The following is an 11441-nucleotide window of genomic DNA, read 5'->3' on the forward strand; positions in this document are numbered from 1 at the left end:
ACGTGACGTGCTGTAAACACGACATGATCATTCAAGTGAGACAACCTCGCATCCACACCCCTTGCCTTTGATCCTCGCTTTGGAGGGCTATTTCTTCAGCGTTGGAAGCTTATCGTTCTTTAAACCAGTTTGTTTTAACAGACCGGATGGGGGGTCAAATGTGCTTACAGTTATAGTGGTCAAAGGCTTCCGTTAGTTGCTTCCTAAAAATACAGAGGCAAGAGAGGCTGTTGTTCATTCGGCTCAGCTCAGAGCAGCAAGAAAGAGACATCGTTCACTCTCGTCATGAGGTCACCAATCACTTTGGTAAGGTTACACTTGCTTACTAACAGCAATGTACTTTAGCCACGGCATAAGAAACCTTGGAATTTTCTCTGGCTTTAACCTGAGGAATGTTGAACCTGAGTGAGTGTTCTGCATTTTATCAGTTTCCTTACTCCACACACAAGCCTCTGTTTAGCTGTAAGTAGGAACCCGGCTATTAGTTGATTGGTGGGTCATTTTCCCGAGGGCAATAATTCCTTCAAAAAAGTTTTTTTCAAATACTAATAATTTGGTCTCTCAATTCCGATTTTTTTNAATGGGTTTTCGCTGCCTGTGTGCGACCTGTGAGGGTTTGTTGATAATGTAGTTTAGCTCTTTATAAATAATCAATGCATATTCCTACACTTAACATATTGCTCCTGTTTCAGCAGTCACTATAGTTTAAGGAGAGTGAGGTAAGACTGACTGATACCCAGCATCTCTTATATAGAACCTTATCAAGTCTTCGAGACACTTCATAGAATACAACGTGTAAAGATAGTGACTGTATATTTTTTGGGCGAAACGTGACAGCCAATTGCGCACAGCAGTGTCCCACAAACAGTCGTGAATGACCAAATTATAATACTTTTTTGAAACTTTTTTTGGAGTGACCACATTTTTTTTATTGTCCCCAGAAAGCGATCCGCCAATCGAATAACAAGCGGGTTTCTACTTACCGCTAGGTAACTAGAGGCATGTGGAGTAAGCAATCTTGCCCATCGTTTCTCCCTGCCCGGGAATCGAAACCGGGTCCCCTCGCTTACAAGGCGAGTGCTCTAACCACTGAGCTACAGGACTGAATGAATGAATGAATAACAAGCTTTTTCTGGGTTACAGGTTATCAGTGAGCCCAAACTGTTAGCTGTCTTCAATGTAACTGCATCCATCTACATCGCCACGTCTTCTCTGCACCAAATACCACTGTGGCTGACAGCTGTCACCAAAATTCTGCCCATCCTCTGCTTGGGTTTCTTTGTTCTGGCCCAAGGGAAAAAGTTCCTCCTCAGTCACCACAGCCTCCTCAAGTTACTGGCCGGCCTCGTCTTTTCTGGCCTGGGTGATGTGCTTCTGGTGCCATCTAATTATTTCATTGCTGGTAAGTAGAGAATTTAGACTGATGGATATTCAGATAGGATTTGAAGGGCGTGAAATCTTCAAGGGGGTTAGGCCGAGAGGAGAGGAGTGGTGTTCCAGAAGATAGTGGCTTTCCTTACTCCACACGCCTTCTGTTTTTTAGTCGATTGGCGGAGGCAACAATCCCTTAAAAAATATTGTGTACCTCAGTGCCCCACAATCGCGGTCACTCAATCCATGACTGTTTGTGGGACACTGCTGTGCACAACTGCCGCATTTCACCCACAAAATACACGGTCAGTCTAATTTACGATACTCTGTGAAGCACTTTGGGACGTCACAATAATATATCAAAATGCAAGGAATTATATTATTATATATTAAGAGCAAAGAGTTAGATCTGGACTAATCTGGAAAGATATTGTAGATAGAGGGGTAAGAGCTCTCTGGTACACTACCCTGCGTGAGGGGCGCTATATAAATGCAAGTTGTTGTTCTTATTGTTGTTGTAAAAAGTGTCTAAAGTTACTCTGTGGTTAATTTCATGTCCTGTTAATCTCAGGTGGAGTCATGTTTGCAATCGCCCACTGTTTCTACATCTGGATGTTTGGTTTCAAGTCTGTGAACCTGCGAGGTGGGAGTGTGGTGGCCAGTGCAACACTAATAGGCGCGACCTTGCTCGGTACGTGTATGTGGAGGAAGGACATGGCGACATGGCAAATACTAGCGCTCTTCTGTTACTGTGCCGTCATCGGGAGTATGGTATGGCGGGCCAACGCAGAGGTCCTGTTCCACACCCCAAAGCCACCCGCAAAGGTGATCGGTGGACTCGGAGCTGTGTGTTTCGCCATCTCCGACTTAACCTTGGCTCTGAATTTGTTGTGCTTTCCTAATATCCCGTACAGGACACTGATTGTCATGAGCACGTACTACACAGCGCAGTTATTTATCACTCTAAGTGTTGTGAACGATAAGAAGCGCCATGATTAGAGTGGCCTGAGCTGAGGGCATGGGAGGATATTTTCATGCTGTAATCTTCCTGGGAGGATAAACAGAAACTAATGGATCTCAATCTTTTCCTCATTCATCATTTCTGTGTATGATGGCCCCTAGCACATCTACCCATGTTTACATATTGATTTACTCGCATCTTTTTCCATGTTCTTATCTATTTATCCCTTCATTTATCCAGTCACTCATTCACCTTACAAACCCGCCTGCTCCCTTCGCTCGGTGGGCACCGGCCTGCTTCACGTCCCCCACCCTACCCACCAACAGTGATCGGGCTTTCAGCTGTCTGCCCCCATCCTTTGGAACTCCATCCAAACAGCATCAGTCATTCCAATGAGGGCATTTGAATAGTTGATCAAATACCTTTCTTATCAGTAAAGCCTTCTGGGTCCCACTCCTAACCAGTGAAATTAAAAGTATCTCTATGTCCAAGGAGACTATCTCTACCCTCGACTCACAAGCTGTTGTTGCTGATCTGAATTATCTTTTCTCCCCCACATCCAAGCCATGACCCACTCTGCCTTCCCTCACCCCCGTAACATCGCCCGACTCCGCCACTACCTCACCCCTCAGGCGTTGAAACTCTTGTTCATTTCATCACCTCCAGGCTCGACTATACAAACGCCAACTCCTCCCTCCACAGCTGCAGATAGTCCAGAACTAACTCTGCAGCCCGTGCCCTCTCCCGCACCAAACTCCGTGACCCCATCTCCCCAACTCTCGCCCGACTCCATTGGCTCCCTATCCTTCAGAGGATCCAGTTCAAGATCCTGGTCCTCACTTACAAAGCCCTCCATGGCCTCGCCCCATCCTACCCCTGCGACCTCCTAACCCCCTACCAACCCGTCCATTCCCTCCGCTCAGCCGTCTCTGGTCTGAAATGCTGTCACTGTCCAGCGCCTTGGGACGTCCTCCTGACGTGAAAGGTGCTATACAAATGTAATCTTGTTGTTGTTGTTGTTGAACATGGGGCAGCTTGCTCACACTCGCATCCCTGACATTCACACAGAACCAGTGCGTGAAGATAGAGACATGACATTGCCGGTATACGTTACATACAGTAAGAATGAAATGTTGCAAGGATGTAATAAAATTGCAGGGTTAAGAAAGTGATCAAGGTCTGTGCTTATTTGTAACATCTAAACAGCATCGCAGTCATTCCTAGATTCCCTCCCCCACCCCCCAGTTATACTGTTTTTATAAATACAGTAAATTCCACCCTGGCTTAACTTGTCACTACCACTTAAGTCATCGCTGTCAATATCCCAGTCTCATTTGTTTATGTATTTATAATAATAATCCTTGCATTTGATACAGTGTCGTATCACATCGGTGAGACGTCTCAAAGCGCTTCACAGAATATACTGTAAAGTGTCGTGACTGTGTATTTTATGGGTGAAACACGGCCACCAATTGTGCACAGCAGCAAACAGTCGTGGATTGAGTGACAATTGTTTTTGAGGGGTTATTACCCCTGGAAAGCGATCCGTCAAACGACGAACAACCGTATTCCTACTTCCTACTTGTGTGGAGTATGGAAACTTACCTAAGGTTTCGCACTGCACCATACGTGTGCCTAACTGGTCACTCCTGATAACTCATCACTGAGTCCTTTTCCCTCAGAGCCAGGAGCTATAATAATAATAATAATCCTTGCATTTGATATAGCGCTTTTCACGTCGGGAGGACGTCCCAAAGCGCTTCACTGAACACACTGTAAAGTGAATTGACTGTATATTTGTGGGCGAACGCGGCAGCCAATTGCGCACAGCAATGTCCCACAAACAGTCGTAGATTGAAAATGACCAATTTATTATTGTTTTTTTTTGGAGGGATTATTATTAGGCTCTGTGTGGAGTAAGGAAACTTGCCCGAGGTTTCGCCCTCTGCCTGGAATTGAACTCAGGTCTCTCACTTGCAAAGCGAGTGCTCTAACCACTGAGCTACAGGACTCCACTATCAGGAGCTATCAGTTTACTATATTAGCAGGTGATAGATGGTCTGCTACAAGGCACTAATATTAATGGAAAGCTAAGTCACGAGAGTGCAACAAGGGGTCACTATTCTTTTATATAGTATAATCCGTCGCAGTGCTGACTGCAGGTGGATTCCCTGGCATTGTTAAGCCACGACAGCCCAGCCCACTGCTGTGACAGCAGTTACACCAGAGACTCATATTATCACATTCCTCAGCCATCTCTGTCAACTACTGGTCTTCAACAGCCTCTCAGGTATTTATGACATTAATAGTAATAATAATCCTCGCATTTGATACAGCGCCTTATCACGTCATCGAGACGTCTCAAAGCGCTTCACTGAATGTACTGTAAAGTGAATTGACTGTATATTTTGTGGGCAAAACGCGGCAGCCAATTGCGCACAGCAGCGTCCCCACAAACAGCCGTGGAGTAAGTGACCAAATTATTATTTTATTCAGTTTGAAGGGATTATTAAACCCCCAGAAAAGCGATCTGCCAATCAATGGTTTACTGCGCGGTAAACAGAGGCGTGTGGAGTAAGGAAACTTGCCCAACATTTCTCCCTGCCATTGTTCCAATTCACTCAGGCGTGTCCTGACTGATACAGTCCAGGGTCCGTAACCATTTGTGATGAAGGTACCAGCATGATTCAGTTGGTAGCACTCTCACTTCTTGGGTCAGAAGGTTGTGGGTTCAACCACATTGGTACTTTGAATTCACCAAGTGTCCAGGCTGACGCTCCATTGCACTCCAGTTTTGGGGGTGTGCGACAAGGTTGGAGGTGCCGTTCTTCAGATGAGACCTTAAACCAAAGTCTCCATACCAACCTGTTCGCTTCACCCCCACTACCCAGTGGGCTCCTGCCTGCCCCACATTCCCCGCCCAGCCCCTCCACCATCATCGGTCTGGACTTCAGCCTCTCTGCCCCCACCCTTTGGAACTCCATCCCACAGTCCCTTTGCCTCACTCCCTTGTCTTCGGCTACTCTCCTACCCCTACACTCCCTGCCCTCCACCCCTCCTGATCCCAACCCCCAGCTCAGGTCCAAATCCCTGACTGTCCAGCGGCTTGGGACGTCCTCCTGTCGAGAGCCTTGTAAATGTCATTTTATATTTTATTATTATTAAGTCAAGATGAGACGGTCACTGGGATGGAAGTCAAACTGGAGGCAGCTCATTTGACAGGTACTTGGCTACATTTTGTCATATGATGTGTGTGTTTTATAAAACAGGGTGAATACCTGGCACGGCATTATAAAGCTGTTAAGACTTTGGGGCAGGGCTGAATCAAATCTATTGTGTGTGTGTCTGTATGTCGTATGTGTGTATGTATGTATGTATGTTGCATGCCTATATCCACAACATTTTTCCTTGTTATCAATACAGCCCCATCTGTCACTAATTTACTCTGAGCGGGTCCGGATGTTTATAATTTCATTCCTTTCCCAGTTTCCTCTTTCACTGTGGCTTCGAGCTCTTCTGTCCAGTACTCATCATCACGTGAGCAAACTTGACGGTTATTGTTGCAAACGTGTCAGCTGACAAAAAAGGGAATGTTTTGCTGAAAACAGTACAATCTGCTTCACTGGCTTCTGTGTTATCTTGTTCCAAACACTTTGTCCTGAAGCCTGTGAACAAGGACGAGCCTTTGGTGTAACTCTGATGCAGTTTGAATGGGTTTAGTTTAGTTTGAGTGGTTCGCTCTGTATTCCCTACTCCACTGCTTATGTGTTTGTGACACTTCTGGAGTCTGGGAGCTTCGAGTCACGAGGCCTGATGATCTGTCACACCTGTTCTAAGGTGTGTGTTGACTTGTTAAAAATGCTGCATTCCAGTGTGTGAAGGAGTCAGCACCCAGAAAAACCTGTTCAAACCCAGCCAACAGTGTTCAGTGCAAAAATATCAGCGGCTGTTAAACAGACAGAAAGAGGAAGGGAAAGCAGGCTACAAACCAAGCTGGGCCTGACATGAGTTCAGTTGTTCTCCGGGTAAGTAAGTCCTGAACGCTGTTAAACTCGTCTTTACAGCATCAGGGAAATGCACGTTAGTCACATTTAGTGGCTGAATTCAGACTTTTCAGGCACTTGGCTCAGTAAGTTATATTTCTGAACAAGAATGAATGACTGTCACACTCAAAGAGACAGGTCTGAATGCTTCCCCTTATACTTCTGCACTTTAAAAATCGAACATTATTTGCCCACAAAATACACAGTCAATTCACTTTAGAGTATATTCTGTGAAGCATTTTGGGACGTCTCGAAGACGTGATAAGGCGCTGTATCAAATGCAAGGATTACTTTAATTATTATTATTAACAAGACAGAGAAACAGCCTGTGGCGGAAAACAGAGTCCCACACATGGACATGTTTCTGAAGAAAAACATTGCTGCTGATATGTGGAAGTCCTGAAAGTTTGGCATATTCACACACTGACATGTGCTTCCTCTGCTTGCTTCCTTCTTATAGCTGTTACTCTATATTCTCCCTTTAATTAGCTGATTAAGCTTTCATAATGCTTTTAACCTAAAAGATGTTAAACTATGTTAAACCGTGTTAATCGAACCACGTCCTGGACTCCTCTAACAGAGGCTGTGAAACTGCAGGTCTGGGAGGCAGTGCAGTGTGTTACAGCTTCAGGTGTCTCCTTGAATCTGACTCCCTGCTCTGCCCTACAGAGGTAAATGGGTGGGACACCTACAGTGTCAGTTTCCTGCAAATGTCTGACTCGGAACTGGTGATATCTCGCTTTCCGTTCTCTCTTCTTTCTGGTTAACAACGAACTACGACAACAACAACAACAAATGACATTTACATGGTGCCTATCACATCGGGAGGACGTCCCAAGGCGCTGGACAGTCAGGGATCTGGACCTGAGCTTGGGGTTGGGATCAGGAAGGGAGGAGGGCAGGGTGGGTGGGTGGGGGATAACCGAAGGTGCGGTCAAAGAGGTGAGCCTTGAGATATGCCTTGAAGGAGGCAATGGAGGGGTCGAGGCGGAGGGACTGCAGGATGGAGTTCCATCCTGATGGTGCAGCAGGCAGGGCGGGGGATGTGGAGCAGGCTGGAGCCCTCTGAACTATCACACCAAAGTAACTGTGCCGCAATAGAGGGAAGGAAATTGGAAGTCACAAAAAAACTCTTTCACACCCAAAGACAGTGCAATAAAAACTTGCTAAGAATGAGTTGATCTACATGTCACCTTCTACTCCTGATCCATTTCACTTGTGGATTTCACACACCCCTTTGTCCTGGCAAACTATCACTAGTCATCAGAGAAGTCACTTCTCCCTCTCTCTCTCTCTCTCCTTGCCTGTCCAAATATCTTTCTACCATGTCCTTGTCTGTCTTTCCATAGAGACTTTCCATAGAGCCTCACAAATAACCACCATTTTTCTTTTCCTCACTAGGTGTTGAAGGAGTTGTGCAGGCTCGTGCCCTTCCTACTGAGCACCTGTGTTTACTTCATCTTCGGGCTTCAACCCTCTTGTCCCTTGTGGCTCCAGGCCTTTGTCAAATGCGTGCCCCTGTTGTTCCTGTGTGTGTACACCCTGAGCCACGGAGTAAAGGCACAGGCACACGGCAGTGCTCTGAAGCTGCTCGCAGGCCTGTTGTCTTCAGCAGTAGGTGATGTCCTCCGCACCACATCTGGGCAGCTGTACTGCATCGATGGTAAGTGTGGGATAAAGCGGCGTTCTCAAAAGGGTCTGTCACAAAATAGCCTTTAAAACTATAATAATAATAATCCTTGCATTTGATATAGAGCCTTATATTATTATCACGTCTTCGAGATATCTCCAAGTGCTTCAGAGAATATAATGTGATGTTAGGTAGGTTTGCTTACTCCACACACATGTATCTGTTTACCTCTTAAGTAAAAAGCCCGTTGTTATTCAATTGACGGATTACTTTTTTAAAAAAAAGTAATAATAATAATTTGGTTGCTCAATCCACGACTGTTTGTGAGAGGGACATTGCTGTGCGCAATTGGCTGCCGCGTTCGCCCACAAATATACAGTCAATTCACTTTACAGTGTGTTCTGTGAAGCGCTTTGGGACGTCCTCCCGACGTGAAAAGCTCTACATCAAATGCAAGGATTATTATTATTATTATTTACAGTGTATCCTGTGAAGCCCTTTGAGACGTCTCGAAATGTGATAAAGCGCTGTATCAAATGCAAGCCTTATTATTATTATAAAATCCTGTTGTTTCTTCTCTCCCCAGGAGAGGCTATGTTCGGGCTTGCCTACCTCTTCTACATCTGGATGTTTGGTCTGAAGCCTCTGAACCTGTTGGCTGCCTCTTTCTTGGTGGCTGTAGGCACTTTGTACTTGCTGTTCCTCAGCAGATGCCTCTGGGATGAAAAACCCTTCCAATGGCTGGTTTATGTCTACAGCATTCTAATAGGAACCATGTGTTGGCGAGCGAGTGCCGGCATGTTCTTCACTGAGTACTGGTCTTGGGTCAAGCTGTTTGCATCTGTTGGAGGGCTGCTGTTTCTAGTGTCGGATTTCACCTACGCCGTCGATTCATTTTGCTTTCCTGTGCACAGCTCAGGAATGATTGCTGCTGCCTACTTCGCAGCACAGATGTTTATTACCGTCTCTGTCGTCAACAGTGCAGATAAGGCTTTAAAGAATAGTAAACAGAAGTAGTACGGTGTTACCCCCTCACTTTGCACCAAATAAGTAATAAGTTGTTATAGGCTAAATCAAAAGGCACTACAACACGTTACAGATCAGGTGCCAGATCAGTGGCAGAAATGAACCGTTTGCCTCGCTGTACAATAGGTGCAGTTATTTCAATGGAATGTGTTTTTAAAAGCTGTCAATTTCTAACAGAGAGTTTCTCTCTCTCTTGCCCAGTGTCCTGGCCAACAATAAAATTGGTCGCTCACTCCATGGCTGTTCGTGGAACATTGTGATGTGCATATTGGCTACCGCATTCACTCACAGGGTACACACAGTCACACCACTTTACATTACATCCAGTGAAACACTTTGAGACATTGATGACATGATAAGGTGCTATAACAAATGCAAGGATTATGATTATTAATAAATTACATCAGTATTTCATACTGTAGCTATAGTTTTTCTCAAATCAGATCAATCCCAGATAAAATGGGTCATTCAATTTCATTGCTGTTTGTGAGACTTTGCTGTGTGCAAATTGACCATTACACTTTACAGTAAACCCTGTAAAGTGCTTTGATATTTCGTCCCATCAGGTAAGGCGCTATTGCAACGATTATTATCATTATCTTACTTGGCAGCATTTAGAGTAGAAGCGCTTTCAGTCGAGCAAAAGGCTTTCTGTTTGCCTGAGTCTCCGAGGGAAGCGATGTCTTTGAGTTTGATTCACTCCTGATATAAACACTTTGGGTTGGAGAGCATTATATTTCTACGCTGCTGTGTGAAATTGGCTGCTGGGTTTCGCCCACAACATACACAGTCGATCCACTTTTTAATATATTCTGTGAAGCATTTGAGATACCTCAACGATGTGATAAGGCGCTATATCAAATACCAAGATTATTATTATTATTGCACTTCTTTAACAAAGACATAGGAAAGCCAGATGAAAGCCTACAAACTTGCAACACATAGCGTACTGTGAGTTGCAGATATTTTCTTGATTCTTGGCAGATTTGAGAGAAAACTTTTGTGGAACTAACTTTCTCTATGAGAGAGCATTGCTCAGTCTTGCCTTGGGTGTCAAAACAGTGTGAAAGTCGGAAGATGAGATTTTGCCTACAAAAAACAGTCACTACACTTTACAGAAAATTTTGCGAAGCGCTTTGAGATGTTTCGATGATGTTATAGAGCGCTATATCAAATCCAAGGATTATTATTATTTTGACAATTCTCAATGGCTTCAAAATAAATAGTTGAATCATTGCAAACATGAAACCGTTCCTATCCACTATACCCTTGGGCTCAAGTGAAGCAAAATTCTGTTATATACAAAATTATATCTCGCAGGAAAATAAACTGTGAGCAGCGCTAATCCAATTATTGGTGTCTATCTCTGCCGTTTGATCAGAATTCCGAAGAGGAACTCAAGACTTCTTGAGGGATAGGCACAGAGAGAGAGAAAGTACTTGTGACCATTTGTAACTTGTTTCAAAATCTGAGATGTTTGTTTAACTTGGTAAAATTGATCAGAAACTGCCATGAAATTCCTCGAACCGCCCCCTGCTGTGTTAGATTCCCTTACTGATATCTCGGTGTATTCACCGCTTTATGACACTGGAATTTTAGGACAGGAAAAAGCTATTTAGGCCACGAGCCAGACCCTGAAACACACACTTATTCTCCCAGCAAGGCTTTGTACTGAAAATACAAGCGCTGTCAAAATTCAAGTCAACATCCATACACTTGCGATGATTTTTCTGTCAAACTGTAAAATCTCTACATTCCAGTTTACACTTTTGACCACAAAACACGCAGTCACTCCAACTTCACAGTATATTCTGTGAAGGGCTTTGCGACAAAGTGATAAGGCGCTATATCAGGATTGTGATCATTATAATAATAATACTGGACTGGAATCTTGCTGTCTAAATCAGCAGCTCTGGAAGCTAACAGTAGGGGGCGCTTTAATCCCAGGTTTGCCAGTCTCTGTCCAAGGTGCTGAGAGCTCACACAACCAACAACTCGGAGAAGTTAAGATTGTTCCTACTATTATTATTACTATTATTACTTCAACGCTCCCTAAAACTCATTAAATACCTGAATAGTTATCGCTGAACAACAGTGCTGAAATGGACTGTACTATCAACTTCAATTTTCGATTGCAACTAAATGCCTCCTTTATATATAAATATTTACAGATAAATATACATACACAGATTTATTGTATATTATATATATCTTTATAACAATAAATCTGTGCTGCACATTAGAAAGACAATGAAATAAGAGCAGCTTAAGAAGAGATCATAACTGAAAGCAGAATATTATTACCCTTGGCCCCAATTTCCCTCAGTATCTCCCACCATAGGTAGGACAGATCTCTAGAAAAGGTGACTGAATGTTCAGACGATTCTGGGTTGAATGCTCAGACTGAGTT

The 11441-nt window shown here is 44.1% G+C and overlaps 2 protein-coding genes and 1 non-coding gene across 3 annotated transcripts; 2 read left to right on the plus strand and 1 right to left on the minus strand.

Moving 5' to 3' along the window:
* The first annotated feature begins 30 nt into the window (after positions 1-30).
* On the plus strand, positions 31-2370 carry LOC103187770 (lysoplasmalogenase-like protein TMEM86A). The gene is made up of 3 exons (XM_007907412.2): positions 31-306; positions 1144-1402; positions 1943-2370. The coding sequence occupies exons 1-3, from the start codon at positions 286-288 to the stop codon at positions 2368-2370; spliced, it is 708 nt and encodes a 235-aa protein (XP_007905603.1). The 5' UTR covers positions 31-285.
* trnat-ugu lies at positions 1027-1103 on the minus strand. Its single transcript has one exon. It is a non-coding gene; the product is annotated as a tRNA-Thr (tRNA).
* A 5575-nt stretch (positions 2371-7945) lies between the features above and the next one.
* LOC103187771 (lysoplasmalogenase-like protein TMEM86A) lies at positions 7946-9218 on the plus strand. Its single transcript, XM_042344552.1, has 2 exons — positions 7946-8038; positions 8592-9218. Exon 2 carries the CDS (start codon positions 8600-8602, stop codon positions 9020-9022), a length of 423 nt encoding a protein of 140 aa, XP_042200486.1. The 5' UTR covers positions 7946-8038; positions 8592-8599; the 3' UTR covers positions 9023-9218.
* The last annotated feature ends 2223 nt before the right edge of the window (positions 9219-11441 follow it).

This window comes from Callorhinchus milii, unplaced genomic scaffold (genome assembly GCF_018977255.1).
Source record: "Callorhinchus milii isolate IMCB2004 unplaced genomic scaffold, IMCB_Cmil_1.0 Scaffold28, whole genome shotgun sequence".
In the NCBI taxonomy this organism is placed as follows: Eukaryota; Metazoa; Chordata; class Chondrichthyes; order Chimaeriformes; family Callorhinchidae; genus Callorhinchus; species Callorhinchus milii.

Bases quoted from the DNA above. Each gene is read 5' to 3' on its own strand.
- LOC103187770 (XM_007907412.2), top strand. From the start codon at position 286: ATGAGGTCACCAATCACTTTG. The intron at 307-1,143 runs GTAAGGTTACAC...TCTGGGTTACAG, and splicing joins TGAGGTCACCAATCACTTTG to GTTATCAGTGAGCCCAAACT. The intron at 1,403-1,942 runs GTAAGTAGAGAA...TGTTAATCTCAG, and splicing joins ATCTAATTATTTCATTGCTG to GTGGAGTCATGTTTGCAATC.
- LOC103187771 (XM_042344552.1), top strand. From the start codon at position 8,600: ATGTTCGGGCTTGCCTACCTCTTCTACATCTGGATGTTTGGTCTGAAG.